This window comes from Haemorhous mexicanus, chromosome 14 (genome assembly GCF_027477595.1).
Source record: "Haemorhous mexicanus isolate bHaeMex1 chromosome 14, bHaeMex1.pri, whole genome shotgun sequence".
NCBI lineage: Eukaryota > Metazoa > Chordata > Aves > Passeriformes > Fringillidae > Haemorhous > Haemorhous mexicanus.
In genome coordinates, this window is record NC_082354.1 from 11,900,212 (window position 1) to 11,927,437 (window position 27,226).

Below are 27,226 nucleotides of genomic sequence, written 5' to 3' on the forward strand. Positions count from 1 at the left end.
GCCCGGCGGGCCCGAGCCGTCCAGCGGACCTGGGGCACGGCGAGTGCGCGAACCGCACGGACATTCCGCTTGAAACGGCAACCCATCTGCTGAGCCTGGGGGACCTGAACGGACCCAAACCGCGAACCCCAGCCCAGCCTCGGGGCTGCACGGCTCGGCCCCGGCCCGGCCCGTATTACCGTAGGGGCCGCAGGGCACCGCGACGGATCCCCCTGGACCTTCCCGAGGAGGCGGCGGGGAACGCCTCCCCGCGCTGGGAGCGGGCAGGACCCGGGGTGCGGCGGAGGCGGCCGGGCAGCCCGTGGGACAGGGGACCCTCAGGCCGGGGCTCCGCGCTCGCCTGGCCCCTCGAGCCACCGCCCCGAACCTACGCCCGCCCCGCCCGCAGCCCGGGCTGCACCATCGCGGGCTGCTGCGGGGAGGGACCGGCAGCCCCGCTCCTCACAGAACGCGGCGACGGCGGCAGCGTGACCGGCGGGACCGGTGGGGCCGAGCAGGGCGGGGAGGCGGCGGGGCGGGGCGGGGAGCGCGGGCAGGGCGGGCTCGGGGGCGCGGCGGGGCCCCCCCGCGCGGTGCCGCGGTGGGCGCGCCCGGAGCCGCCCGCAGGCCGGGGCGGAACGTTCCGCGCGCGGGCAGCGATGGCGGCGGCCGAGGTGGCGCGGCAGGTGCGGGTGGGCGCGGGGCCGCCGAACCACGGGCGCTGGGGGGCACCGGGGAGGGGGGCCGGGAGCGGGCAGCGCCGGGGCGGCGGGCGGGAGAACCGGGCATGGCCGCGGCGGCGGGGCCGGATCAGGGGGCGCCGGGCGGGCTGCGAGGACACCGGCCTGGGGCCTCCCGCGGGTTCCGAGTCTCGGTTCGGAGCGGCGGCGGCGGCTCCCGGGGGATCCGGCTTTGGGGGCCGACCCGAGGGGAGCTGGGGTTACCTGGGGTAGAGGATGTTGGGGTCCCCCCTCCCCGCTGCAGCCCGGCCCGGCGACCTTGGGCTGCCCGCAGCGCGGCGGGCCGGGGGTCCTGCCCCGCCGATGCCCTCGGGCCCGGCCCGGCTACGGCCGGACCTGCGTGGGGCTGGCCGGGCTGCGGCGCTGGGGAGGCCTGGCCGTGCATCCCTTACCCAGGGCTGGGGGCCCCTCGGTCACGGCAGTGGCATCCCTGCCTCTCCGGGGATGCTGATCTCCTCCCAGAGAAACCCTCAGCCCGTGTTCGGTAGTGCGTGATGCGGGAAAGGAAAATCTCCGGTCTGGGACCGTGTGCCGCGGAGGAGCTGTGCGAACCAAACACCAGCACTGGGTCCCCGCTGCGCTTTGTCCCCGAGGGTCCCCGGTAGTGCCTCCGGCCGCTGCCGGGCTCGCCCGCCTGCCTGGCGCGGCACAAGATCCCTGTGTGTCTGCAGAGAATTATCCAGAAGAGGAGCAGAGGGAGTTGAGCCACCTCTGCGCTTTTCAGAGAAATGCTAAGGAGGCATCTGTAACGCGTTTGCATGTGGAAAGGTTTTGTCTTGGTTTGATGGGCTTCCAACTTTCATGTCCATGTGTTAATACAGAAGTAATAGTTGAGGTGAATGCTTTCCAGTTTCGTCTTCAAAGCAGTATGTTTTAGCATGGACCCAGTCTTGCTGAACGGGTAGATGTAGCCATTCCTTGCCAGTTTGTGATGTTATTTCCTCCTGGACATACCCATTGCGTTGTATGTGACTGCCAAAATATGTAAAGTGACTCAGTTGCTCCCCTGTCTTTTAAAGAAATTGAGTGTTATGCTTTCATAAGATAATGTACAGGAGTTTGAGACATCTGCTTGTGGCCTGGGATGAATTTATGGTACCACACAGCCTCGCTTTGGAGGCAAAAGGGAAAGCTGTCTGTGCGACAGACTTGAAATTAGTGTGCTGCAAATTGAAAATGTCCTTTTACAAACAAGTAACTTGTCAGCTAAGGTCTTGGGCATCTGGTCATGTCTGGTTTGTGAAGCAGTCCGCTGTAATGTCCTGGTGGTGCAGAGAGCTCTGTGTGTGCAAACTGGGTTGAAGGTGTGAGAGCTGGGGCTCGGTTTGGGGAGGAGCTGGGGTTACCATCCTACCATTGTCCCAGAGAACCCTTGATCAAGCCCACACTTCCTGCAGGGATAGTCAGTGAAACCCCCTTCTCCCCAGGTGGGCAGGGTGGCCTTGTCACCACCAAGCTGAGTCCCTTCTCCTGTCCTCTGCCAGCGGGGAGGATGGGGGCACAGGAGCGTCTTGCCAGGCACTGTCCAACTCTTCATATCCAGCAGAGGTCAGAAACATTATTGAGGCTGCTGATAGTGATATGTATCTTCTAACTGCTAACTTCTGCTGGGAATGTATCCAAACTGCGTGGCATTTCTGCAGCCTTTTGTCAGGGGCATAAAGAGTGTAATCTTAAGAGCTGTCAGAATTTGAGATTTCGGAAGCACTTGACTGTTTGTGAATGTTGAATGGCTGAGTGATGCAGTGCGTCTGGAGAGGGTGGTTGATGGTCAGGACCTTTGGTGAGGCACTTCTTGCTTTCCATGGGGCCTGATTCAAAACTATTTCCCTCCCACTTTTCTGGTGTTTTATATTCTTGATGATCGTTTATCAGCTGAGCTAGGAAAAATAACAAAGTCTTTATCTAGACTTTACATTCCTGATTTACATTTATCTCATAGAGGATGTTTACACTGTCTGCTGGATAATTCTTTCATTACATAGGAGAATTACATACTTGTACAAGTGAGAAATAATTGGTACAAGTGTTGCTCTAATTTGCTGTTTAATCAGAACCAAATGCAGTCTGGGGAAGTGAATGCCATAACTCCAAGGTCACGAGAAGGGATCTGATGTTGTTCTGGCTTAAGACGACGTGAAAAATTGTGGTGTGGAAACCTGAGTTCAGGTTCTGCCTTGCTTTGCCATTTCACTTCTTGTCCAAGAGTTGTCTCAGGTTTGGGGGTTGAGCCCCCAGGTTTCAGCATTAAGGGCAGCAGAGGGGCAGGAGGTGGCTGCTGTGAGCACTGTTTGAAGTGGGAAGAGGTAAAAAACTGTGTCAGAAGTACTAAGTGTCAGTTGTCAGTGTCCTGAACAGAAACACTCAACTAGATGAAGTATTGTTCTGCAGCCTCTGAGAGCAGTTTTGTGCTGTGTGGGCCTCATTTGGACACTGGGTCCCTTGGGTTCAGAGCTGTAACATTATTTTCTTTGCTGTACTCTGCCTGAATATCACCAAGTGGAGGCTTTGCCTTTGCCGTGGAATCCATTCTCTTCATGGCTACAGACACAGTCCCGAATATACAGCGTTGACATTTGCAGTGAGCAGCACCATTGTGTGTGCTCTGCTTTAGCTCCACAGCGAGGCAGCGACCTCTCAGGGCTCTGGGGACTGGGGACAGTGCTGTACCTGCTTGTCCTGCTAAGCAGATCAGGGCACAGATGTGCATTCAGCAAGATTTTCCTCTAATCATATTTTCATCCCAGGGAGCCTGGTGAGATTCAAACACCTGAAGACTAAACCTTGCCCCTTTCATGTAAACTGATGGTTAATGGATGGTGCTTTGGGGTCATTCATTATAACATCTTTGTATTTTCCATATGATTTAGATGGTTATCTGTAAAAATTAGAGTAGGTGATGGTGGGTTCTGTGGCAGGGAGAAGCCTTACAAAAGTCTGTATAAATCCTTCTAAGAAAGGAAGAAGTAAAATAGCTTCTCCAAGTGGCTGCTCCTTACTCTCCTTACTTTCACTCTGCAATAGCCCTGCCTGATAATACAGCAAGAGAATGTGTTGCTCTTTTTGTTTTTTTAATCTTGTTTGTGGCAAACATGCTTTACTTCCTCCCAAGCAACAACAGCCCATTCTGTCTAGGCAGGGGGCACTCTGTGTATGTGGGGAAAAGAAGGCATCTGGTATCTTGGTGTGGTGCCAGTGTTCACACTGGCTTTCCAGAGATTCCATCTTTGTCTTCGTTCCAAGAAGATGTAACCTTAAAATAGAGAGCACAAAGGACTCTCAGCTATCCAGCACTCACTGATGCTCCTGGAAAAAGCCTTCAGGCATACAGTAGTTAAACTTTGCTTACCTTGTTGGTACCTCTTTGTATGTTTAAAATTTGATCTGGTTTGGAAGATGAATGATGGAAGACAGTCTTGAACACCTTATCAGCAAAAAGCTTATAAGCTTAAACATATTCTCCTTCAGTGTTGAACAAGGGGATCCAAAGCTACATTTAATGTACACCCAGGATGACTAATCAGTGTGTTCATATGTTGTTTATGGTGGTGCTGTTTATATATAGCCGTGCTCCTGTACAGAGACACCACTTGGTGCTTGAAGACTGGTGACTTGCACTGTTTCTTGGTGGATCACACAGAAAACGTTTATTTTCTCTCCACTGGTTTGGTAATTACTGTCAACTTTCTGATGAGTGTCAAAGCCAGGCTGATCTTAAAGTGTTATTTCTTTTTGGCTTTTTTTTTCCCACTGCATCCAGTCTTCTGATGCCAAGGAGGCTGTAGATTTTTAGGCAGAGTAGCACAATATACCTTATGGCTGTGTACTTAACATGGAGGCTTAGCTGCTGTGACTGGAAATCCCATTTTGCAGTAGTTGTTTCCTGGCCTGTACCAGATGTGAAGTGTGGTTTAACTGCATTGTAAAACCACAGGTGACTAGAAAAAGAACCTACAGGAAATGACTTGCATGCTGAATTCTGTGTGATGGTAAATGCCTCCTCTTAGCTGAGAGCAGCTTAACTTCCACCATTTATTTTGTTCCATCTGGATCACACTTATATTTAGGGATGAGGGGATGATTTGCTCTTAATGAGAGCCCACACTCCTGCCCACGCTTCCTGGGGAGAGTAGTGTTCAAGCAGTCTTCCAGTGGTGTGGTTTTAGGGCTGGGTATTAAAAATACACTTGATATTTCTCCTTCCCCAGGAGGTGTCTTGGGTCATTCTCTCTTGCACCTTTGTGGGCTCTGCCCCCTCTGTTCTTCACCAGGACCTGGGGCTGTCACTGCAGATCCAACGCTGCCACGAGATTCCCCAGGGCTGGGGTTTTGTTTTGGTGAATGCAGTTTAGGAGAGTCTGAGTGTGTTGTCACAAAATCTGCATGTCTGACACTCTCACTTTCTTCTGCTTTAGCTGCATTACTGGATCTCACAGCTGCATTCTCAGTAGGCAAAACCAGAATCTGCTGGGCAGCCTGAGTGCCTTCCTCATGAGCATGTCATTAGGAGGGAAGGTGCTCAGGAATTAATGAAGTGCCATATTTGGTGAACATCTTGTCAAGAAGAGTCAGACTAATACACAAAATATGGCTAAGGGGAAACATATTTACACATCACAGGCTGGTAAATATGGTTAATGACTGAAGTGTATTTGGAGCCTCATATCTGAAAAAAACCAATCCAAACCCACAACAGCAAAACAGTAACAAGACAAGAAAACATACTGACAGGCTACTGTAGTAAATGTGCTCCTTGGGGATGTTTTCCCAGCCTAAAATACCAGTGCCATTAGCAGAAGAGGGAAAACCAGTATTCCTGTCCCTATAAACAGGCTTTCAAGATATGTGAAAGCCTGATTGTGAAAGAATAAATTCAAAATCACACCCTATAAACTACTGCCTTTTGGCTGTAGTATTTTTTGCAAATTGATGGAAGGCTAGAGGGGAATTTTCTGATTTTCATATGAAAATACGTTTTTAAGAAAAGCCTTTGCTTCAGAGAGGGAAGTAGCTTTTTGGGGCTGCAGGAGGACAGCTCTCCAGTACACACCAATGCAGGGGTGCAGCACTGGCTCTTCATTTTGCCTGGTGCCATTTCTGAGGCTGAGCCTCTGTGTGTTGTGTTTTACTGTTGGCTGGGCATGGCTGGGACCCAGGCTGCCTTGGCACAGACTGCCAGGTGAAAATTTCTGACCCCCTCTCAAATCCCATGGCTGTTCTGGGCATGGAGCACCATGTGTTCTGCTGGGCTGGGGAGACCAGGTTAGTGGTGTTGAGCACAGGAGAGAGCAGGGTGCAGCAGCAGCTTCTCAGGAAGTCCTTTGGGTGGCTGGGCAGGAGCAGCCCTTGCCCCCAGCAGGAGGTTTGAGTACCTCCACTCCCAAACCCTCTTTGCAGGCTCCTTCAGACCTGTGGGGTTATGAGCAGCTCAGTTCTGGACACTCTTTGCTTTATTTTCCTGTAGGTACAGTTTCCCGTACTGTTTCTAGCTAATTTCTGTAATTTCAGCTGTGAATGGGAATTACATGTGAGTTCCAATTGACATTAAGTGACTGGTAACAGGCTTGTAGGAGGAGGTGTCATTAATACATTGCTTTGCACAGAGGATTCTTTTTGTTTTCAGTGTAAGGTGAGATTTGAGTTTTTTCATATTTTTTGAAGAAACAAGTGGTTTTCACCTCTTCATTTCAGCAGCTGTGTTTGTGTACAAGTTTTGCACATTTTAGTGTTATTCTGTCAGGGCTACCTTCAGACATGTGACAAATGAAACGTTCTATTTCTGCCTTCTGGAATTGTTTTAGAGAGGAGTGAAGCATGCTGACATGATTGATAGATCTGTGCAAATCTCTGCTTGGACTGTGCAATTGATTCCACTTGGGAGGTCTTAAGGGTTTATACAGAGAAGTGTATTTTGCTAGAAAGTGACACAAGTATTTCATTGTCTTTCAGGGTGAAGGCTGTCGCACTGTCCCGCTCTCTGGACACGTGGGATTTGATAGTTTGCCTGACCAGCTGGTTAATAAGTCAGTTAATCATGGGTTTTGTTTCAACATCCTGTGTGTGGGTGAGTATTTCCATTTTGGGAAGTTCTCTTGCAGAAAAGTTTTTTGCAGCTGGATGCAGCTCGTAGCTTACACCACTAACAAGGTAGCTTTGATTTAAATTTACCCAACTGTTCTATTTTCAGTAACAAGATTTTCTGGTGCTCTGGAAAATCCCTACTGGGGTTCTGCAGTATGGCTTTTTACCAAGCAGTGAAATAAAATGCCTAAAATCACAGGCTGTTATTATGATCTTTCTTTTCCTCATATGTTTGAATTTCACATTTTTAAAAGAAAATAGGTACTCATGCCAGAGTACTTTGTTAAGAGGTCTTGTTTGGTTTAGTATTGAATTATTATTATAATTATTTTAACAAAATACTAATCATGCTTCTCTTAAATCACTAAAAGCTATTTTTTTCTCCTCCCTTCTGTGCATATTTGAATTAAGATAGTGTCTGGCCAAGTCTTAACTCTTCTGACAATTATCCAAGCTGCCATGTGGTGTGGATCACAGCTGGGGCCTGGCACTGTAGCAGGACTTGGTGTATGTCCCTGCAGCCCATCTCACAGAGTTAGGATCCCAAACAATTCCTTCTCTTAGGTAAGAGAAGTAAAACCCTATATGGCTTTGGTACCACAGTTTAGGATGGTTAATTAGGAAATTAAAAATGGTGAATTAATAATTGATGGGTTTGCTGCTGCTGGTGCCCTGCCCTGGGGAGCAGAGGCTGTATGGCCATGGCTGCTCAGACCCAGCCCTGTCTGTGGATGATCCCAGCAGTGCCTGGAGTGGCAGGGGCAGAGCAGCAGCTGTGGATACCTCCTGGGGACTCAGCTGGTGGTCAGCCCCGCATCCACACGGAGGTGTTCTGTCCCCTCCTGTGAGAGATGCAGCTGGTGGTATGGACCTGGTGTTTGCCCAGAACAGGGTTAAGTCTGAGACAAGAGTAGTGGAGCAAGGAGAGGAGAGCTGAGCCCTGTTAAATGGAGCTGAGAAGACAGTTTTCCTTACAACCACATCTTACATTCCCCTGAGATGATAAACTTTGCTGACAAGTGGAGGTAACTGTCAGGCTGAGTCTCTAGGTGATTTCCACAGTACATGAATGTGGTATGACCTGAGGAAACTCCTGTCCCCAGGACTGAAGTCTAAAAGTGTTTCTTTTTCCACTTACCGGGCTGCAGTGTTTTTTTTGCAAGTTCTTGGTGTAGTAGTGTGTGCCTCCTGTAGTTATGTCTTCATTTGATGTGTGGAGAGGAGCTGAATGCCTGTGCTTTCTTCTTTGCAGGGCAGAAATTGAATGCATTAATCACTTGTTGAGGTGAATAACAAGGACTCACCAAGATAAATATACATTAGTTACTAATGTCACTTTTTTATGAATAGTAATAACACAATCTTGAAATAAAGAAACTTTAAACTTCATTAGAAAAAGATTTGCAAATCTTTGCCCCCACACTTAAACATCCTGAAGGAAGAAAACAAAAATTCCGTGTGTTCATCTGTCATTTATTCTGTGGATTTCACTTGTACAGCAGAGTTTGGGATGAAAAGTTGAAAGAACAAGGAAGCAAAGGAAGATTGGATGAGGATCCCATAGACAGCCCACTAAGCATGACAGAAAGGGACTTCTTTCCCCTCATTTTTTAGCTGTGTGTGGCATCTGTTGGAGGAAAAATCCAATGATAACTCTACTCTGTGTCATACTGGATCTGAGCCACCAATTCCTACAGCTTTTGCTGGAGAAGCCAAGGAAAGCTTCAGAAATGACTCTCAGCAGCACGTCCAGAGTGGAGCAGTTTTTAGCTCTTCTCATGATGAAAGCTGTCTCCCCTGTGAGACTAGAGGCAAAGCTAGAATGAATGAGAAACCTCTCATTAGATGTTAGGGGTTGCAGATGGTTTCTCTGATCTTTTATTTCTCAGCACAACCATTTTCTTCCTAAACCTTACATGATAATTTTTTCGTTGCCTCACAGTTCAGTGCAAAGGCTGAGAAGTGTTTAATGGTGTAGACTTTCTGTGCTGGCTGTATTTCTCAGTGAGATGGGGGAAAAGAGGAGGAACAGGCTGCTGGTTTTTGATGTAAACTTTCTCAGTTTTTGCCAGGGTAGATTGTAATTGCATTCAACTAGTATCCCAGTTTAAGCAGGATTTTGCCCCTTCTTCTCTCCCAGGATTTGCAGGGAATTTGTTCTAATTGGCCTATTCAGTGCAATGAGAAAGGCTGTTTTGTGGCAGAAATACTTCTCTCCCCTGGGCCTGTACCAAGACTGTTTGAGGTCTGTCACTCCAAGGGAGTAAGCCTGTGATGTGCAGGAGCTCTCACCCTGGGGGAGGGAGGGAGGGAGGGAGGGATGTGCACAGGATTCCTGGTGCTCTCCAGCAGGCAGCTCTCTGGGGTGATGAGCTGTACAGCCTGGAAATTGCTCAGTGGTTGTTTCTGTGGTCACTGGTGCAACCAGCTGAGGAGAGAACAGTTTCTCTAATCAAAAAGCCATCTGTCTCCTCAGCCTTCTCCTGCCCAGTGTCCTGGGGTGGATGCCAAGGGCTGGGTGCTCCCCTGAGCTGGTGTTTCAGTGTATTTTGTGAGTCCTTGTTGCCCTCCTTGCGCCTGCAGCCCAGCCTTTGCCTGGCTGTGGGGTGTTGAGTGGTATCTCTGCATGCCTGTCAGATGGAACAAGCTATTTTCCCCTCTCTCCTTGAGAGATGGCCTTATCAGTCTGAGTTGCCTCAGGGCTTGTCTCAACAAACCTGCTACAGTGGATTAGCTCCCATTTCTACACATGAAAAGGCTGTACATGCATTTACATTTTCTTTAAAATGGAATTATTTGATATCTGGAGCCACAGTTGTTGATCTTGTGAAGGGCAGGTGCTGCTCTCTCATGAAAGGAAGCTCTTGAGAGAGCTGCTCCCTGCCTTTGAACAGGGAAATACTCCAAGGACTCCTCTGTCCTCCCACAGAGTCGATTGATGATGATGTGATTGGGGCCTCTTAAATCCTGAGTGTTGTGGGAAAGGGAGGCAGTGAGCAGTTGCTTGTTACACTTAGCACATGCTAGGGAAAAGCAAATTAAATTTCCAGGCGCAAAAGGAGGAGGTACAGCTTTTGTGGTGTATAATTCAGCTCACTGCTGCAGTTGCTTAGGATGCTAAAAGTTCTGTGAAAAGAAGCCATGAGAGTTCTTTCAGCAGGAAGATGCCTGTCTTGGTTTGGGAAGTTAGGAGCTTGTCCCAGCTGTAAGTTTGCAAGTGGTGCCACCACTGTTCCATCACTGTGAGATTTGGTGAGGCTTCCTCAGAGCAGGGAAGATACCACATGCACATGCAGTTGGAGCAAGGAACATGTCTCAGCAGAAGGAGAGGCCACATGGGGAGCCCAGCACAGCCAGGCTGTTGGGCATTAAGAGTGGATGGTGCTTTCTGAGCACTGATGTAGGGCTGCTGCATGTCCAGAACCTGCAGTGGTGGCTCTGGCCAATTTTCTTACAATGTCCTTGAAAATTGTCAGATTAACAGCAAAACTCCATCCCATGATGAAAGGTACAACACTCAAGCTTTTCCATTGCAGTCACATCTTCCTAGTGCAGAACTCCACCAGTAAAGGTCACTCTCTCTGCCCTGTCCTCCCCAGAGAGCTTTGTCAGCCCTGTTTTGGGACAGCAGAGCGCTGTCAAGTTGCATAATCCCTAAGTACGGTTTTGGAATCACATGTGTCCATAAGCCTGACATCAGGAAATAATCTCCCTGCCAGGGAGGCCTCTCACTCAATTTGTGTACACTGCTGCTTTTTTCAAAGTAATTCTGCCTCTTTTAATCTCTGTTCGTAATTTCTGGTTTTTGGGGAAGATTCCAGTGCCATTGGCTGCAACAAGCACAGACCACTTGTCCTTTTTATCAGACCATCTGTTCCATCTGGACTCCTGTCCTTACGAGAAGCAGTTGGCACCATTCACATCTTCCAGCCAGCAAAAAGTTGCCTCTGTGTGAGGCAGAAGCTCCCAGAAGATTCAGAAATTTTTCCTTCTGTCGTTTTGGCCTTCAAAATAGCACTGCTCCCTATCTCTGCTCATATTTAACACAGCAGAACACTTTATTAGTGTCTTTAGTCTTTTACTATTTCATGTCACTCTGTCAGTGTTAACATTCTTTCAGCTGAGACAGTCTTTCCTCTCTACTCTGCCTTCCCTGGCAGGCTTTAATTCTGTGTCAGGTCAGTGGGGTTACACAGTGCAGGTACAGGAGTATCTGCTGGGAGTGCAGACTTCATATGAGATGCCATGTTAGTGCCTGGATGTTTTAATCATGAAGGTGTTTGGATGGTCAACTCCCACCTGTGGAAAAATGCCACAGTTCTGATCTTCCCCTTCCAAAAGGAAAAACTCAGTGGTTGAGTTCAAAGTTGCCTTTGCTGGCCCTGTGTAGCTGACATGAGGTGGGGTGTAAAAGCATGTTCTGCATCTCTTGAACTCTTCTCCCAGCCCCCCTGACAGTTAAAGTCACTCCTGCTGGAAAAAACACTTGAGATGGATTTAAGTAGGCAATGATTAACAGGTTCAGGATATGCTTAAACAATAGTCTTGGCCTCATAAGAACATCTTTCACCAAAAGGAGAGAGGCAGAAATGAGAGGTGACTCAGCTGAGTGCTGGGTGCTGTCTGCCCAGAAGCCAGTGTGGTTTACAGATGACTTTGTGTGTCCACTGCAGAGAGCAGCTCCCTGCCCTGTCACTGCTGCTGCTCCCCTGTCACCCTGTCCTGTAGCCTTGGAGCTGTTCCAGGGCCTGCCAGGCTGTGGGGCAGTACCACAGGAGGAGGCTTTGCAGGACTGTGTGTGGGTGATGCTCCTGCACTGCAGAGCTGAGGGGCTCCCCTATCCTGAGATGTCCCATCAGGGTTCCTGGCATTCACAGGCAAGCAGCCAGCTCACTGCTCTGTCCCACCCATCCCTTGGCAGGGGCTTTGGAAATGCTGCAGCCTTCTCAGGCTGTTTGGATTTTTGTCTGTTTTTACACTGCTGTTTTCCTGGAATCCCTGAGAACAGCCTGGGAGGTCATACAGGCTGTTGGCTGTTAACTCTCAAAATCCCTGTCCAAACCATGGCAGTGCTCTGGTCTGATTTGTGCACCTGCTCTGTTTTGGAGGCCAGTGGTCCTTGACAAGTCCAGGCAATGAGATTCCAGGACAATAAAGGGCTTGTTGGACCAGTTTGTTCTTCCAGTGACAGAGGTAACCTTGTGCTTTGCTGGGTCCCCCTCCCTTGCTCTGGCCAGTGCTGTTGTAGGTACAGCTGATGCATTGGGGTGGCACAAGGGACTGCAGCCACACCAGCTGCTGCTGCTGCTGACTCCTTCTTCTCCCCTTTGGACTGAAAACCAGATGGATGCAAAGAGCAACTGCACTGGTGACTGTTCTGGCTGTAGTTGGAGTTGGTTGGTGATGTAGCACAAGCTCTCAGCTGGCTCCCAGGCAGTTCTGCAGCTCAAGGTGTACATTGACTTTGAAATGTTAATGGATCTTGCTGCCTCTGGAAAGATACTGGATATGTCATCCTGGCAATCAGGGACTGCTCAGTTCCCAGAGCAGGGGATTTGGGGCTTGGAACTAGACAATCTTCCTTCCAACCCAGACCATTCTATGATTTTATAATTCTGTGTTTGCCTTACTCTGCCATGTACTTCAGCCCTGAGTGAGGAAAATCCCTTCTGAGGCCCAAAGAGGAATTTGCCTGCTTGCAGGAGTGAGGCTTGCAAATTTGCACATTTGGACGGGGGAGGATGGGGAGGAGTTTCCCCTTCTTGAATTGGGCATTTCATGCAAGTTTGGATCTGCTACAGAGCTCTAAACCTACAAAAATAAGAAGCTCTTTTATTCTGAGCAAAGTGGGAAAATGGTGAAGTTGTTTTGGTTTGGAGCTGAGGGCTGGGGGAAGGAAGGGAATGCTCTTGCAGCCAGACACAGTCTCCCTGTGGTCCCACAGCAGGCTGGAGGAGCAGCCTCCACAGAGGGTGGGGTTCAGCTGCTCCTGAAGTTTCTCCAAAAGCTGTCTGGGCAGCTCAGAAATTGCTGTTTCCCCAAAACACAGCAGCCCTCACAAGGCAGCCGACCAGACTGTGTAGGAAGTCAGGTCCTGTGAGCTCAAAGAGCTGGCTCTGTTGTCAGAGCCTGGTAAGGGAGACTGCCCTGTGGAATGTGTGCACAGGGGGATTTGTTTTATTCTTCCTGGGATGTATCTAAAACAAATTCAAGACTGGTCTCTGGGATTTGTCTCTTCCTTCCAGACAAGGAAATAGTTGCCTGTTGATAAATGAAATCCAAATAGCAGTTGACTGCTGATAGAATGCTAGCAGAATACTGATAGTACTAGCAGAACTTTTGGAAGCAGATTTTGCAATATTTTACAGCTTGTGTAGCCCCTAAGGTACAAAACCAGATACTACAGAAAATGCCCTCTCCCAGTGTAGAAGGCTGATTGTCCAACTTGTTGTGAGAAACCAACTGCACAACTTGCTGTGGGATCCAACCAGCTCTCAGGGTTTCTGCACAGAAGGAAGCTATTTCTGTGGCTGCTTATTAGAGACATTGATCTGGAGCAGCTTTTTTTGGAAATGGCAGTGAGCCCCATTTCCTCTCCTGTTTTTTAATGAAAACAGCATCTTCTGTAGTGTGGTTGTGGGTTTAAGCAGGATCTGAACGATGCTTTCCCCTTCGCCTTTTCACCTCTTGCTTTTCATCTCTAGTTTCTAATGACATTAATGGCCATTAGACTGTGAAATGTAATTTGCCCAGAATACAGAGCTCCCATTGTTCATGGCTTTCTGTTTACCAGACGCTCCCTTGGGAGCATGAGATCTGCTTTCATCTGCTACAATTTCACCCCTGTTAATGTTTGGAAGCTCAAAGGCCAACCCATATTAATATTCAACAGAATGTTTCAACTCTCTTTTTCTCCAATAGGGGAAACTGGCCTTGGTAAGTCCACCCTCATGGACACCCTTTTCAACACGAAGTTTGAAGGTGATCCAGCATCTCACTCGCAGCCTGGGGTCCAGCTGAAATCCAGTACCTATGACCTGCAGGAGAGCAATGTCAACCTCAAGCTGACTATTGTGAGCACAGTGGGCTTTGGGGATCAGATCAACAAAGAGGACAGGTGAGTGTGGGTGAGAGAAGCTCTATTGTGACCTGGCTTTTCATTCTCCCTGTGCCCTAGTTGGGCCTGACTGCACTGAAGTTTTCCTGCTTGCTTCTTAGAAATTGTCCTTGTCACTTCTTTGGGTTGGGGCCTGTAGAAGAGAGGATAAAGGCTCTAGAGTGTGAGCACTGCATCAGCTATAAAGCAGCTTTTCTCATGCAAAAATTGCTCATGTCAGAGCAATTTTTGCCCTGCTGGTAAGCTTCTGCCCAAATTCATCTGGTGGGGAGACTGAAATGCTCCAGGGCATCTGGGCTTGTTTTGGTTTGTGCTGACCTCAAGCTGCTGACCAAACCACCAGTGTGGTTTAGAGTCTGCTTGGCTTAATATCCACTTTTGGCAGGGCTCTTCCATGGGGAGAGCCAAAGGAAGCACAAGAAATGAGTAGTGAGATACCCTGGGGGAGTGTCTCTGGCAGCTCACATTCCAGAGTGGCTGGAGTATGTTGGTTAAGGGATGTGCAGTTACACCAGACAGTCTCCAAGGTGCTCTGCAGAGACCTTGCTGATGGGATTGCTTTTTTGTGGGTCTGCTAGATTTTTTTTTAAAAGTTTGTTTAAAATGCACTGATATCCTTTACATTATAGCTCTGGCAGGCTCTGTATTTCAGAAGGCCTTGCAAGGGAGTTGCAGGAATTTCCTGCCTCAGAGCACTGGGCAGAGGTGGTGCTGAGTGAATCTGTGTCTCTACCAGCAGCACTTGGGGTTTTGAGAGCAGCAAGGCATTTACTCCCTGAGTGCTGGAAATGAGTCTCCATTAGCCTTGCTTTAGAAGGTCTCTCACCCTCACGTTTCAAAATATGGGAGTCTACTTTCCCTGGAGAGTAGGGTGCATCTGCTGTCCTCTGTTAAATCCCAGTGCTGTGTTTTGACAAACAGGCTGCTGAAGTCTGATGTAGGACCATGTTTCCTTGTCAGCAGTGCAACTTTAAAATTTCTTACAGGTGGGGAGAAAGGGAGGTAGAGAGAATTTGTCTCAGAAAGTGGAAAATGGGAACTGAAATCTATCAACAGCTTGTTTCTTAAAAGCAAGCCAAGGGGCATTTCCTATCTGTTTAGTTCTCTGACTGTGAGATGTATAGCCTTTTTTTTTTTCCTTTCACCAAAGCTATAAGCCCATCGTTGAGTTCATTGATGCTCAGTTTGAAGCCTACTTGCAAGAAGAGCTGAAGATAAAAAGGGTTTTGCACAACTACCACGACACCCGGATCCACGCCTGCCTGTACTTCATCGCTCCCACTGGCCATTCCCTGAAATCCCTGGACTTGGTAACCATGAAGAAGCTCGACAGCAAGGTTGGCACAAGGAACTCATACTGGGCAGATTTACTGTTTGCATAGTAGAAAGGCTGCTGCTTTTCCAGAGATCTCCCCACCTTGAATAGCCCTTCTGGTGGAAATGGCTGAGTTGGCAGATAATTCTGTAGATTTATTGAGCACTTAAAAGTTTTTGAAGGTTGTATTGCAGACTTAGAGAAACTCCCAGGAGCTAAGTTGGTTACTTCATACCTCTGTTTTTTCCTAGGTGAACATCATTCCCATCATTGCCAAATCTGATGCCATTTCCAAGAGTGAGCTGACCAAGTTTAAAATTAAAATCACAAGTGAACTGGTCAGTAATGGGGTGCAGATCTACCAGTTCCCAACAGATGATGAATCAGTGGCAGAGATAAATGGGACAATGAATGTAAGTGCCTCGGTTCTTCCTCCTCTCCCAGAACAGCACTGTCAGCATAGGGGTTGGTGGCCATATTAGGATATTTCTTTAATCTACTTTCCCTTTTATTTTGTTTCTTAAAAATAGAGGATTTCACAAGAATCTCATCCTTGTAGTGTCATCCTAGACTAGGAGAGCTTTGTGGTAGTCTGCTGCCTCTCTGGTGGGCTTTTCTAGTCTGAAAACAGACTTTTAATACCCTCCTTGTCCTTGTGTGTATCTGTTGAGGGATGTATAAGAAATCAGTTTTTAAATCCTTTTCAGCTCAAGGGTTTGTCATTATTCCTGTCCTGTACATCACCTGATGGCCTCCCACCAGAAAACTTCCAGGATCCTGTGGCAAGGAATTACACAGCTTAACCAGCAAGGTGTGAAAAACAGTACACAACTTGGGCCAGACATGCCTTGAGGTGCCTGCAGGTTCCCAGTCTGGCTCTGGCCTCCCCAGCATTGTGGGTACCAGTCTGTGGCTCCCTGAAGATGAAACAAACTGTGCCTTGCCTTTCTGGCAGCACATCCTGACCATGGTGCCATTTTCCAGAAGGCTTTTCACAGGAAATCAAGTAGGGGAAGTTGATTGCTTTACTGCTGTGGATGTAGTAGAGATCTAGCTGATGTGCATTTGTACCATCTCTTGATTAAGTATTAATAGTTGTAGAGTGTTCTGGAGAGGCCTGAATGAAACATGAAGTTTGTCCTGACATTGGAGCTGTCAGTGATGGTTTCCTGGTCAGAGCAGTTCAGTGTTAGCCCTTCTGAGGGTGGAATGAACCTCTGCTTGTCTTTCCTTTCAGCCATTTACTTGTCTCCTGGGAGGGAACTGCTGTCTTGGGTTGCAGACATTCTGGGTTGTGTCAGTCGCTGCCCAGACAAATCAATTCTTACATCCCCTATTACAGTCAGAATTACCAGGTTTATGGGGACTAAGCGGGCCAGAATTTGACCAAGGCAGGTTTTTTTTGCAGGCCTGGAAAACTTGTATCCAAATACTGATATTATTAGAATCAGAAGACAAATATTACTCTTACTCTGTGTGTGTCACATGTGTGACACATGTGGGGGGCTGAGGAATACAGGGGGAAGAGCCCATCTCTTTGAGTGCTGGCTGGCAGTTTTGCTTTGTTTACAGTTTGACTGTATGAGCCACACTCTGAAAGCAAAAACATCATCTCTGAAATCTTTTGCTTGTACCAGCTGTCATGAACTTGTCCAAATTTTTGGATAACTTGTGGAATTCACTTCCTGCTCCTGACAGCAATCCAGGGTCACTGATCTTCCATGTAGTTGGCTTCCTGAGGCCCTTTCAATTGTTCAGAATTCAGTGCACTTTAAAAGCTTTGCCTAACAAATGTCACTTCACAAACTCAGCAGAAAGGGTTGATGCAAGGAGCGGGGAACTCAAAGTGATGAAGCTTTGCACTTGACTTCTTGCAGCTTGACAGAATGCAGTACAGTTCCCAGGAGCAAGGGAGGTGGGGAGAAATCTCACTCCCCCAATGCAGCAAAGTACTATGGCAGTGTCTGGGGCGGTTTGCTTGGCTGCCTGAGTTTTGGAAATGAGAAGGCTGTAAGGTGAGATCTTCAGAGCCTAGATAGGTGTTGGGAGGGTTTCAGTTCCAATTTTGCTGAGCTTGCACTGGGCAAGTCTCTTTTTGCCTTCTGCAGAGATCATCTTTACTAAGAAGTGACTATTTCTGATTTCTGAGTTTTTGAAAAGCAAATCCCTCTTGCTTAGTCAGCCTTTCTGTAATGTGGAGTGCATATCTCAGCTTGAAGAGTGTGACCTTGGGTGACACTGGACACAGTGGCTGGGGACATGTTCAGCCCTTCCTCACCAGGGCAGAAGCAAGCAGGGAGGAAGGAGCTGTTACTTCAGGAGTGAAGGATGGACTTCCATCTCATGATCTGATGGAGCAAGGTGTTTTGTGCTCCAGCATGAGCTGAAGGAGTGGTGGGGGGATGAAATCAAGAAGGCTCCAAGACCTCTTATTGCTTCTGTGCTTGTGCAGATGTTCTCCTCAGGCACGGCAAGCCCTGGGACAGCACCGCAGGCCGAGCCGCAGCCCTCTGTTCCAGCTGTCGCTCTCATGCCAGTCTTGCACTGGCTCATCTCACCTGAGACTCTGTGGCTGGGAGGATCAGCCAGGTAGAGGATATAGAGTGGTAGCACTAACAAGGTTTTCAAAAAAGGACCCACCCTGCTACCCCTTGTCTTGGACTAGTGGCCAGTGACTAGACTCCCTGAGACTAGCATGTGCATAATGACTGTCTTGCTCAGTGGCTGTGCTCATCTCTGTGTGCTGGTGGTCAGCCAGGTGTGAGAGGGACTAACGTGGATATCATCAAATGTGTTCCAGGCCCACTTGCCATTTGCAGTGATCGGGAGTACGGAGGAGCTGAAAATAGGAAACAAAATGATGAAAGCTCGTCAGTACCCTTGGGGCACAGTGCAGGGTGAGTTGAGCCCTGGGATTTTCATGGCATGAATGGTGACACTTGTGCAAGGAGGCAGTGGGCTTTCATAAAAAGAGCAAAGGCCTGCTGGGCATGATTATCCATGGGGAATTATCCTTTGTTAAATCTTTGTGTCAGGCCTATAGTGCCAGTTTTCTCTGCTTGGAAGAGCTGTTAAACCTGTTGGAGGAGTAGACAATTGAGGAATGTGAGAAGAGATCTTAGTTTCTGTTCCCATTTTCCTCCTTACTGTGCATTCCTGCAGTGGAGAACGAAGCTCACTGCGACTTTGTGAAGCTGCGGGAGATGCTGATCCGCGTGAACATGGAAGACCTTCGTGAGCAGACCCACACACGCCACTACGAGCTCTACAGGAGATGTAAACTGGAAGAGATGGGCTTCAAGGACACTGATCCAGACAGCAAACCCTTCAGGTGAGAGCCCTGGAGGAGAGAGGAGGGCTTGAGAGAGGCACTGTGGATGCACTGTGTGCTTGTGTGTGTGTGTGTGTGTGTGTCCTTGGGGGAGCACGGAAAAAACCAATGCAGCAAGAAAAACTGCCAGGTCAGATAAATCCAGACTTCAGCAAAGCTCTGACTGGGAGAAGGTGAAAATGCAGGGAGGATGTGCAGGACTGACTGTGAATCTGCAAGTATGGGAGTAGAAATGTCTGTGCTGCAGAAAGACAGTGATGCCTATTTTTGAGCTTACCTAGAAACAGAGGCAAAGTTAAAAGGATAAAAGTGGATGTGTTTAATGAAGGGTCTCCAGGTATATTAAGGGCAGATGAAGCCTCCCTAAGGGGCTACACCCAAAATGGAAGATGGTCATGAGTTTTTCAGACAGATATGTTTGGTCAATTTACAGATCAGGCATTAATCCTCCAATTACAGCTTCAGGTAATGAAGTTATAAACCCCCAGATTACTCCTCCCCAATTCACTTTTGTTTATACATTTTGGGGCCTGAGGCTGTGGGTTGTCCTTGGACCTCAGGCCCAGAGGGATTGTTTTGTCTGACCAAAATGTGAAGACAGTTAAATAACACTTTTTATGGAGTTTAGAATTATGCACTAATGCAGTACAGGATTTAAAAAACATAAAGACTGAAACCTTAAGGCATCAACAGCAGTGTTCCTCTGAACTAGTATTTGTTGCCAGCTGGTCTCTTTGAATTGCCCAACATTCAACATACAGAGAAGTGCCAAAAATCATTGGATAAAGAAGACCTTGGGCACATGTGGGTGAGTGAGTAGCAAATGTGTTGTGTGCAAAGCATAGTCATGGTGAAGGCCTGATTTCAGAGGGTCAGGGAAAGCAGTTTGTCCCAAGTCTTATCACTGGCCTTTCCTTCCTTTTCAGCTTACAAGAAACTTATGAAGCCAAAAGAAATGAGTTTCTGGGAGAACTGCAGAAAAAGGAAGAGGCAATGAGACAGATGTTTGTCCAGAGGGTCAAGGAAAAAGAAGCTGAGTTGAAGGAGGCTGAAAAAGAGGTAAAGACTGCAGTACTTGTGTCTGCATGACTGTGAGTGATGGATTCACTCCCAAGTAGGTAGTTGCCAAAGCACTTCTGCAGAGTGTGGTTTAGGACTTTCTTACCAAGGAGTCTAAGGTTTAACTTGGATGGGGATGTTAAGGTGTTCAGTCTGTAGGACAAACTGAATCACAGTGCTTGTTCTGTACTACTTACTGCACCAGGAAAGGACCAGAGTCTTGATTCTGATGGAGAGGTGCAGTGTGGTAAAAGTCAAGGAGAGAAGCAGCCCTTGAAATGAACTTTTTTTACAAAAAATACACCCATATGACTTTCTTAGCATTGTGAAAAATCCATGGATTTACTGACCTTTTAAGAGGAATAAGGCAGAGATCCCTGAAAATGGATTAGGGTTTTTTTTTTTTACACTTATGCTCTCCCAATCCTCTGTTCTTAGTCTGCACAATGATGCATTAGTAGAACACTGCCTGTAAGTTGTTGTGGAAGGAGGCTGTTCCCTGCCCTTTATCTGCTAGTGCCACATCCTGCTCACCTCTCTCCTTTCCTTTTAGCTGCATGAAAAGTTTGATCGCCTGAAGAAATTGCACCAGGATGAAAAGAAGAAGCTGGAGGATAAGAAGAAGTCTCTGGATGATGAAGTAAATGCATTTAAACAAAGGAAGACAGCAGCTGAATTGCTTCAGTCACAGGCTCAGCAGGCTGGAGGATCACAAACTCTTAAAAGGGATAAGGAAAGGAAAAAGTAAGTTGCTAACCCAGAGGTATTTGCTTTTTGGTAATGGTTCTCCTTTACTATTTTTCTGGGTGTTCATATCTCCCTCCAGCCTAGCCAGTCCTTATCAGGGGAAGGTTTGCAGCCAGATTTAAACCCTAGTAAAGCTGAGCAGTATCTGGAAGCATGTAACATTTGCTGTCGTCCTGAAGAGCAGGGAGCAGTACTAACCTCCCTCTTTGCTTTCTGACAGCATGGGAGAGGATGAACTTGTCTTTATTCCCCAAGATCCCCTGCTCCTCCCTTGGTCTCTCAGTGCTTGTAAAGAAGTGGAACCATCCTAGCTGCCAAGGCTAGGGTGTGGATAGCAGGGGTGTCTCATTAGCCTCAGAGGAGTGTGTTTTAGCTCAGGTTCTTACTTTTTTATCTTGAGAAAATTGTGGCAATTATTCAGGGAGACTAACAGTCTTGAATTCTGGAATCTGCAGAATGAAAGACTGCAAAATGAGGGGACAGGTCATAGAACCTTGTTAGCACTAGTACTCTTCTCCCATCCTAAATCAGCTTTTTGCCCTCCACAGAAGCAGTGGGAGATACTGCATGGCTGTAGCAGGGGATCCCAGTGCCAGGGACTGGTGTGACAGGATCCAGGCCCTCGTCAGGGTCTGGGACCTGGGCTGTCTGCAGTGCCTGTGCTGGGCTCCTGCAGCTCTGCAATTGCTCATGAGCAATCAGCTGTACAGTGAAACAAATCTCCCAGTTGTCCCAGCACTAAGTAGTTCCCTTCCTTCTCACTGTGGCACATTTCCCACAAGGGGCACTGTGCCACCTGTGCAGGTGTGCAGAAACTGGTGTGCAGACAAACAGGGGTCTGGTTTTGTACCACTGCCATAATCCCCCCTCTGCACAGACCTGGCACAGGCCTTGCCTGCACTGTGCAGTCCTAAGTGCATGAAGAAGTGCTGTTAAATTGGACAGTATGGGGCATGCTCACAGTGCTGACAGCACTGTTTGTCAGGGAAAAAACCTGTGACTGTTAAGCTTGGGATCAAATGAGACAGAGGAGGAAAGACCCAAAAGAATGAGATCCTGATTGAGTCTTTTAGTTTAAAGCTGAAGCTGCTTCAACATGAATGTTTTTTGTGATGAGCAATTAGTGCTGCACTTTTCTCACTCTCCCATTCCTTTTTCCACTGCCTGTTTTGATTTGTTCATTTGAATCACCTTCAGGGGGTTTTAATATCTTTTCGTACTGAGGAGTCTGAGACTGGCTGGGGACAGACTTCTCTCTCCAGGCTGGACTCTGAGGAATACCCAGCTGAGTTCTTTCATGCTTAGAGCCCTTACACATCTGCTCACTCAGGACTGCAGATTTCGGCCTTGAAATCAGTCAGGGTAATGAATGCAGAAAAAGGAGGCAACAGCCTTATAGTATCAGCAATTAGTTGCTGTGGCCCAAGTTAAACTCTTGGTCCTTGAAGTGGTTCTCATCTCAGAACATCTCCTTGACACCAAGCATGTCGATATGGAAAAGCTTTAGTACTGTCTTTATCAGTTAAGGGCACAGAAAACTCCATGACAGAGATAGGTCAGTGCTTCAGTAAGGCTTGGGAGATAATAGGAAGCTTCTTTGGCCTCTGGGAAAATTGCTGTGCTAGAAATGGTGCTGCTTTCTTTGCTCTGTAACTGCTCTGAGTGTCCTTCATAGTGGATTTCAGTACTTAGATCATAATTTTTTCTTAACAATCCATGAATTTTGCGAGCTGGAGCTTAATTGTAGCTTGTTTACTACTGGCTGGCAGTACAATAACCTTTTTCTTTCACAGGTGACTTGTTTAAACCCAAGCTCTGTAATTTGCACTAATCATGACTCAGTTATTTTTTTGTTGTTTTTGTTACATCATTATCATCATTATTAGGCCTCACATGTGTGCTGTTTTACAGTTAGCTGCTGTTTGGCTGCATGGTGCATGAGGCACATTGTCCTGGTAAGCGTCATTAACTCATAGAGCCTCACAGTGGGATCACTGACCTTTCCTAAAAGAGCAGACTGTGTGCAAGTCCTGAAGTTTATAAGTATTATCTCTGTCTTCCCCTGCTTTCACCCCACTATATGTGCTCTACCAGTCACTCTCTATGTGTGCAGTTGTAGAAAAAGTATGTAATTATCTTTAAAGATTCTGCAAAGTTAAATTAGAGACTCAGGATATGGAACATAGGAAATTAAGGATTACATCTTCTTCCTTTTAAGTCTTCCCAGCACTTCATTGGCTCTGTTCTCTTTATTCCATCTCCCTTAAAAATAAATTATATTCTTTAATCACACAGGCCACGTTGATACTATGGCAACAATTGCTATGGAGATATGGTGCTGATGATACAGCCCAGCTAGCCATGAAAACGTCTCTCTCTCTCCTTGCTCCTCCTTCCCTCCCACTCCTCCAAGCTGTAATGTTAACTTGTGGTTACAGCAAAGGTAGATGCAAGACTAGTTTCTGTCATCCTCATTAAGGTTATTAGTTAAACTGCTAATGACAGTGGTCTACTTACAGCTAGCTTGAGTGGGTTTAATTGAGCATTTTTAATTTGCTGATGATTCTCTGGTGAGAGGAAGAGGAAACCTCCCACAGGAATGTCTTGCTTCTTGACAGAGCACCAATACTCATTCTCCAAGACAGTGCCCCAGGGGCTGAGGTGCACAGGCCTCTCAGAGAAGGGATCCTGTTGGAAATAAACTATAAAACACCCTAAAAACTCATCCTTGAGTCCACCCTTCCCTGCAGACAAAGCTAAGGCTTACATTCTCTCCTGGATAGTCCAAACTAAATGACAGTCTACCCTTAAACTGGTAGAAGCTGATTCCAGGATTCCTTCCCTCTTAACTCCACCAAGGGAAATGGAAAAGCAAGCAAACATTATGCTGCCAGTGAGAGGCATTTGAATGCAATTTAAATGAGACCTTCCACTTAACAGAAGAGCCTCAGAAGGGTCTTGCACTGCCTCGAACTGGCGCTTGCAGTCGTCTTGAGCTGTCCAGTTGAGTGAATGTCTCTGCTGCCAACGGTAACTGTAGAACAATGGAAAGAACAATTCTCTGCTTATCAGGCTCTGAATGTGGAAAAATAAGCTCAAAGAATAACAGTGTTCATTCTGAGTACGAAGGCACAGCTAAAGTGCAGCTACAGTGAACATTACTGATTTTTGTTGGTTTTGGATTGCTTTTGGCAGTCCTCATAACTGTACACTGTTGTGTGCTGGGCTTTGAATCAAATGAAGTTCTTTGTTCCCACTACACAAATGCAGACAGTGCCTTTTTCAATGGGCATTTGTCATTGCTAAATTAAATATGTATATGTGGTACTTTTCCAGGATTTAGAAAAACACTCTCCATATTGATCCATAAAGTGTTGCAGGGCTTCACTGTTTTGTAAGGATACAAACAAGTCACAGTTGATAAGTCCTGTAGCTTGCAAAACTGTGAAAGGATTGTTTTAGAAAATAAATTTGGTTCATCCCACTGCTGAGTGTGTGTGTGTGTCTGCATAAAGCATGTTTTGTAGTCAGATTAAACCTTATTAACACTTAGCAACATTTTCTTTTTTGTGTTTGTGTGTGTTAGCATTAGAAAAACTTGTATTTTTATTTTGTTTTTTGTCATTAATCCATAAAACCATTAACCTGCCTTTTTCTTTCATTTTCAGTTCGGGTTTCCTGTAGAACCTTTCCCTTGGCCCCAGAGGCGAATGCCCCACCCTCGGCTGTGCCTGTTCGCTCACCTTTCCCACTGCTCCCTTCCCGCGCTCACCACGGGCTCAAACCAGAGCTCTTGGCTGCTGGGGCTGTTCCTGTGAGGAACCCTGCTGGCCAGGGGGTCGTGCCAGGTTCCTCCTGCCCTCTGGGCAGCAGCAGGATGCTCACTGCTCCTGGGCGAGGGTCCCCTGTCCCATTGCTCAGCTTTTCCCGCTCCGTGCTGTCAGAGCTGCTGGGGGGTGCATTTAGCTCCTGCTGTGGGGTGGGATGTGCTCTCTCCAGAGACTGGCTGCCCTCTCCCCATGTTAATTTGCTGTTCCTAAGCCCTCACTACCCCCTGTGCTGCCATATGTGACTCAAATAACTTTCAAGGACTTTTTGCAAAACTTGACATCCTCACAGGCATGGGCCTGTGTCCAAACCTCTAGTTCCCAGGCTTGAGGAAATCTCAAATTTGGATCCATGGTTTGCAACTAAGTGTTCTCTGAATGCTGCAGGGGTCATGAAGGATCTTTTGCCTGGTCTCCCTCTCAGTGTGCTGACCTGGATGCACATCCTGGATCCAATCTCAGGGAAAGCTGGTCACCTTGCTGTACATATCAGTGTTTCTGAAGAAAGACGATGCTGTTTCATTGACTTTCTTCTCAGTGATTCCAACAATTTCTGGTTTTAATGCAAAAAAAAACCTTTTTTTTTTTTTTTTAATCTGACATCTCTTTAGAGCTGTACAGATGTTGACAGGTTTCTTCTCATATTTTCTATTCAGCAAAAGCCTTGTTTTTATTGCAAGATTTGCACTAAAAAGGAGGGAGTTTTGCTCACTGGGCCTGGAGCTCACTCTGGCCAAGTGCAACTGTGGTTTGCCTGCAAGTGTCTTCTCTTTGTATTTCTGGCTGAGTTTTGTTTTAAAATAAAGAGTTCATCGGACAGTGAATTCTGGTTAACATTTACTTCTTTTGTTTTTTGTTTTTTTTGCCCTTCTTTTTCAGTAACCCATGGCTCTGTACTGAGTAATTACCCCTGAATACAAGGCCTGGAATGGACCTTCATTTACTTGTTAAATCGGAGGGTCTAATAAAACATGACAGCATTTCAGCTGTGACCTTTCCAGGGTGTTATCCTTGCTCCCTCCTATGTCCTCATTGTGATTCTGTCTTTACTATGTACTGGTGGTTATTGCTTTTATTAAACAATGTAAAATTAGTCATAACAAGGTTCTGGATGCTACAACTTTAAATCCTACCATTTTTTCCCCCCTACAATTAATGGATCCCCCTTTTTCCTGGTCTCATTCCACCCAGCTAAATAAGGGATATGAAAATAAGTTCTGTGAGTTATTTTTGCTGGCGAAATAACAACGCAGTTTAAATATATTTATTGATGACATTAAAATGACAACACCATCTTAGTTTAATCATCACGTAGTTCAGAGATAAAACACTCTTTTCTCATTCTATTTGTTGTTATTTTCATGACATCATCTGTCTTTATTCATTTGCTTTTTTTTCTTTTGCTAATTCATGCCATCTGAAGACTAGCATGTAAATCCTCATTTCCATTTCAGACTTGTTTGTTGGGGCCCCATCCTTCTGAGCACTGTGGGCTCAGGGCTCTGTGTGTGCTGAATTCACACGTCCTGTCCCTGCTGAAAGATCAGATGTATGCTGCCAGGCAGCCTCCACAACCCCCCCAGATCCTGGGCTTTTAGAAGATAAGCACACCCAGGCCTAGCCCTGGTGGTGATGCTGTTCAGTGCCAGCTGCTGCTGAGGCTTTACCTGCTGGGGTTGCACCTGAGCAGAGCTCTGCATGGTGCCAGGGCTCAGGAGCAGTTTCAGCTCAGGGTCAGCCTGGCTCCTGCTCACAGCAGCAGTCCCAGGTCAAACCATGGCTCCTCCGTTCCCAGCACTCAGGGCAGCCCCAGCTCTTGGTTGCAATGTATTTTCCCAGGTATTCTGTTTCACCATAAATACCATTTCATTTCCCATAGAGCTCTTTGATTGCTTTGTGGTTTGTTTGGGGTTTTTTTAGCAAGTTGAAATAATTTGAATATTTTCTTCTTCCTCTACTTTTGAATGTTTTCCTGCTCCCAAAACCAGTCAATATTAATCTGTCAATGATTTCTAATTATCTGCTAAAAGGACAAATGAATGTGACATTTTTTACCATACTGCAGGTCACTGTCTGTTCTTCCTGACCATTTGCTTTTTAGAATGTTATTTAAAGTTATGTGAAATCTTTTTAAAGACTTTAAAGAAAGAAAGGTTTTTACTTGTGTGATTTCCCTGAAGTACTTGAGATACCGCAAGGAGGTTCCATTTCTCCTCTGTCAGCTGTTTCCATGTTGCATTTCTTTTTCTTGCTTTTTGAATGTCTTTCTCTTTTTTGCTAATCTTCTGTTTTTTTCTCTTTTTTCCCCTTTTCTCTCTCTGTAGCTTTTTTTAATCTGTCTTCGCCAGCTGCACTGTATCTGAGGGAGAAGACTGCCACTTCTAGAAGAGTCTAAGGGTCTTATGTCTGGGGAGGGGGGAACAAATCTTCAGTGTTAGTGTCTTGGAAAGAAGCTCTTTTACTGACTTGCATGATACTTAAAATTGAAGTGTCTTGTAATTTGTGTGACAAGACAGGGCGATGTGGGGGGAACTGATGACCTGGAATTCTGAAGAGCTACAGAAATGTGATGTTGGGACTAATGATGTAGCGAATACATTTTCAAACGTTGTTATGGGAATATGTTTTTTCTAATGTTGTCTTTAATAATATAAATGTCATGGGCTTCCCTGAGGTGTGAAGCCTAAGGAATATTTTCAATATGCTGGTGGTTTGATTGGTTTTGAAAACCTTGCATTCAGAGTAAAAGGAAATACAAACATGGTGCAACTTGCTCTGTTGGCAGCCACGAAATATTTAATTTTATCAAAGAAATAAAGTAAGAACTCTGTGTTCTCACTGGTGTCCTGCTGTGTCTCACCATCCTGTTAACAGAGCCCCATTGGCTGGTGGACGTGAGTCAAGTGGTGCTTTCTCCTTCCTAACCCCACTTGCTCTTGTTTAACGTTAGGGGAAGGCGGCAGTGCCGGGCGGTGCGAGCCTGAGCTCCGTGCCCGCTGGGAGCGGTGCCGGGGCCGCCCGGGCCTGGCC

General features: G+C 46.9%; 1 protein-coding gene across 5 annotated transcripts; it reads left to right on the top strand.

Moving 5' to 3' along the window:
• The first annotated feature begins 561 nt into the window (after positions 1 to 561).
• Positions 562 to 27,034, top strand: SEPTIN6 (septin 6). Of its 5 annotated transcripts, none has more exons than XM_059859715.1 (11): positions 562 to 665; positions 6,669 to 6,783; positions 13,722 to 13,917; positions 15,068 to 15,254; positions 15,484 to 15,645; positions 18,033 to 18,129; positions 18,395 to 18,563; positions 19,490 to 19,622; positions 20,176 to 20,366; positions 22,281 to 22,324; positions 25,076 to 25,299. In XM_059859715.1, exons 1-10 carry the CDS (start codon positions 639 to 641, stop codon positions 22,282 to 22,284), a joined length of 1,281 nt encoding a protein of 426 aa, XP_059715698.1. In that variant the 5' UTR covers positions 562 to 638; the 3' UTR covers positions 22,285 to 22,324; positions 25,076 to 25,299. The 5 variants fall into 5 exon arrangements, with proteins under 5 accessions (XP_059715698.1, XP_059715697.1, XP_059715696.1 ...); XM_059859714.1 differs by lacking the exon at positions 25,076 to 25,299 and adding an exon at positions 24,038 to 25,020; XM_059859713.1 differs by lacking the exons at positions 22,281 to 22,324; positions 25,076 to 25,299 and adding an exon at positions 26,521 to 27,034.
• The last annotated feature ends 192 nt before the right edge of the window (positions 27,035 to 27,226 follow it).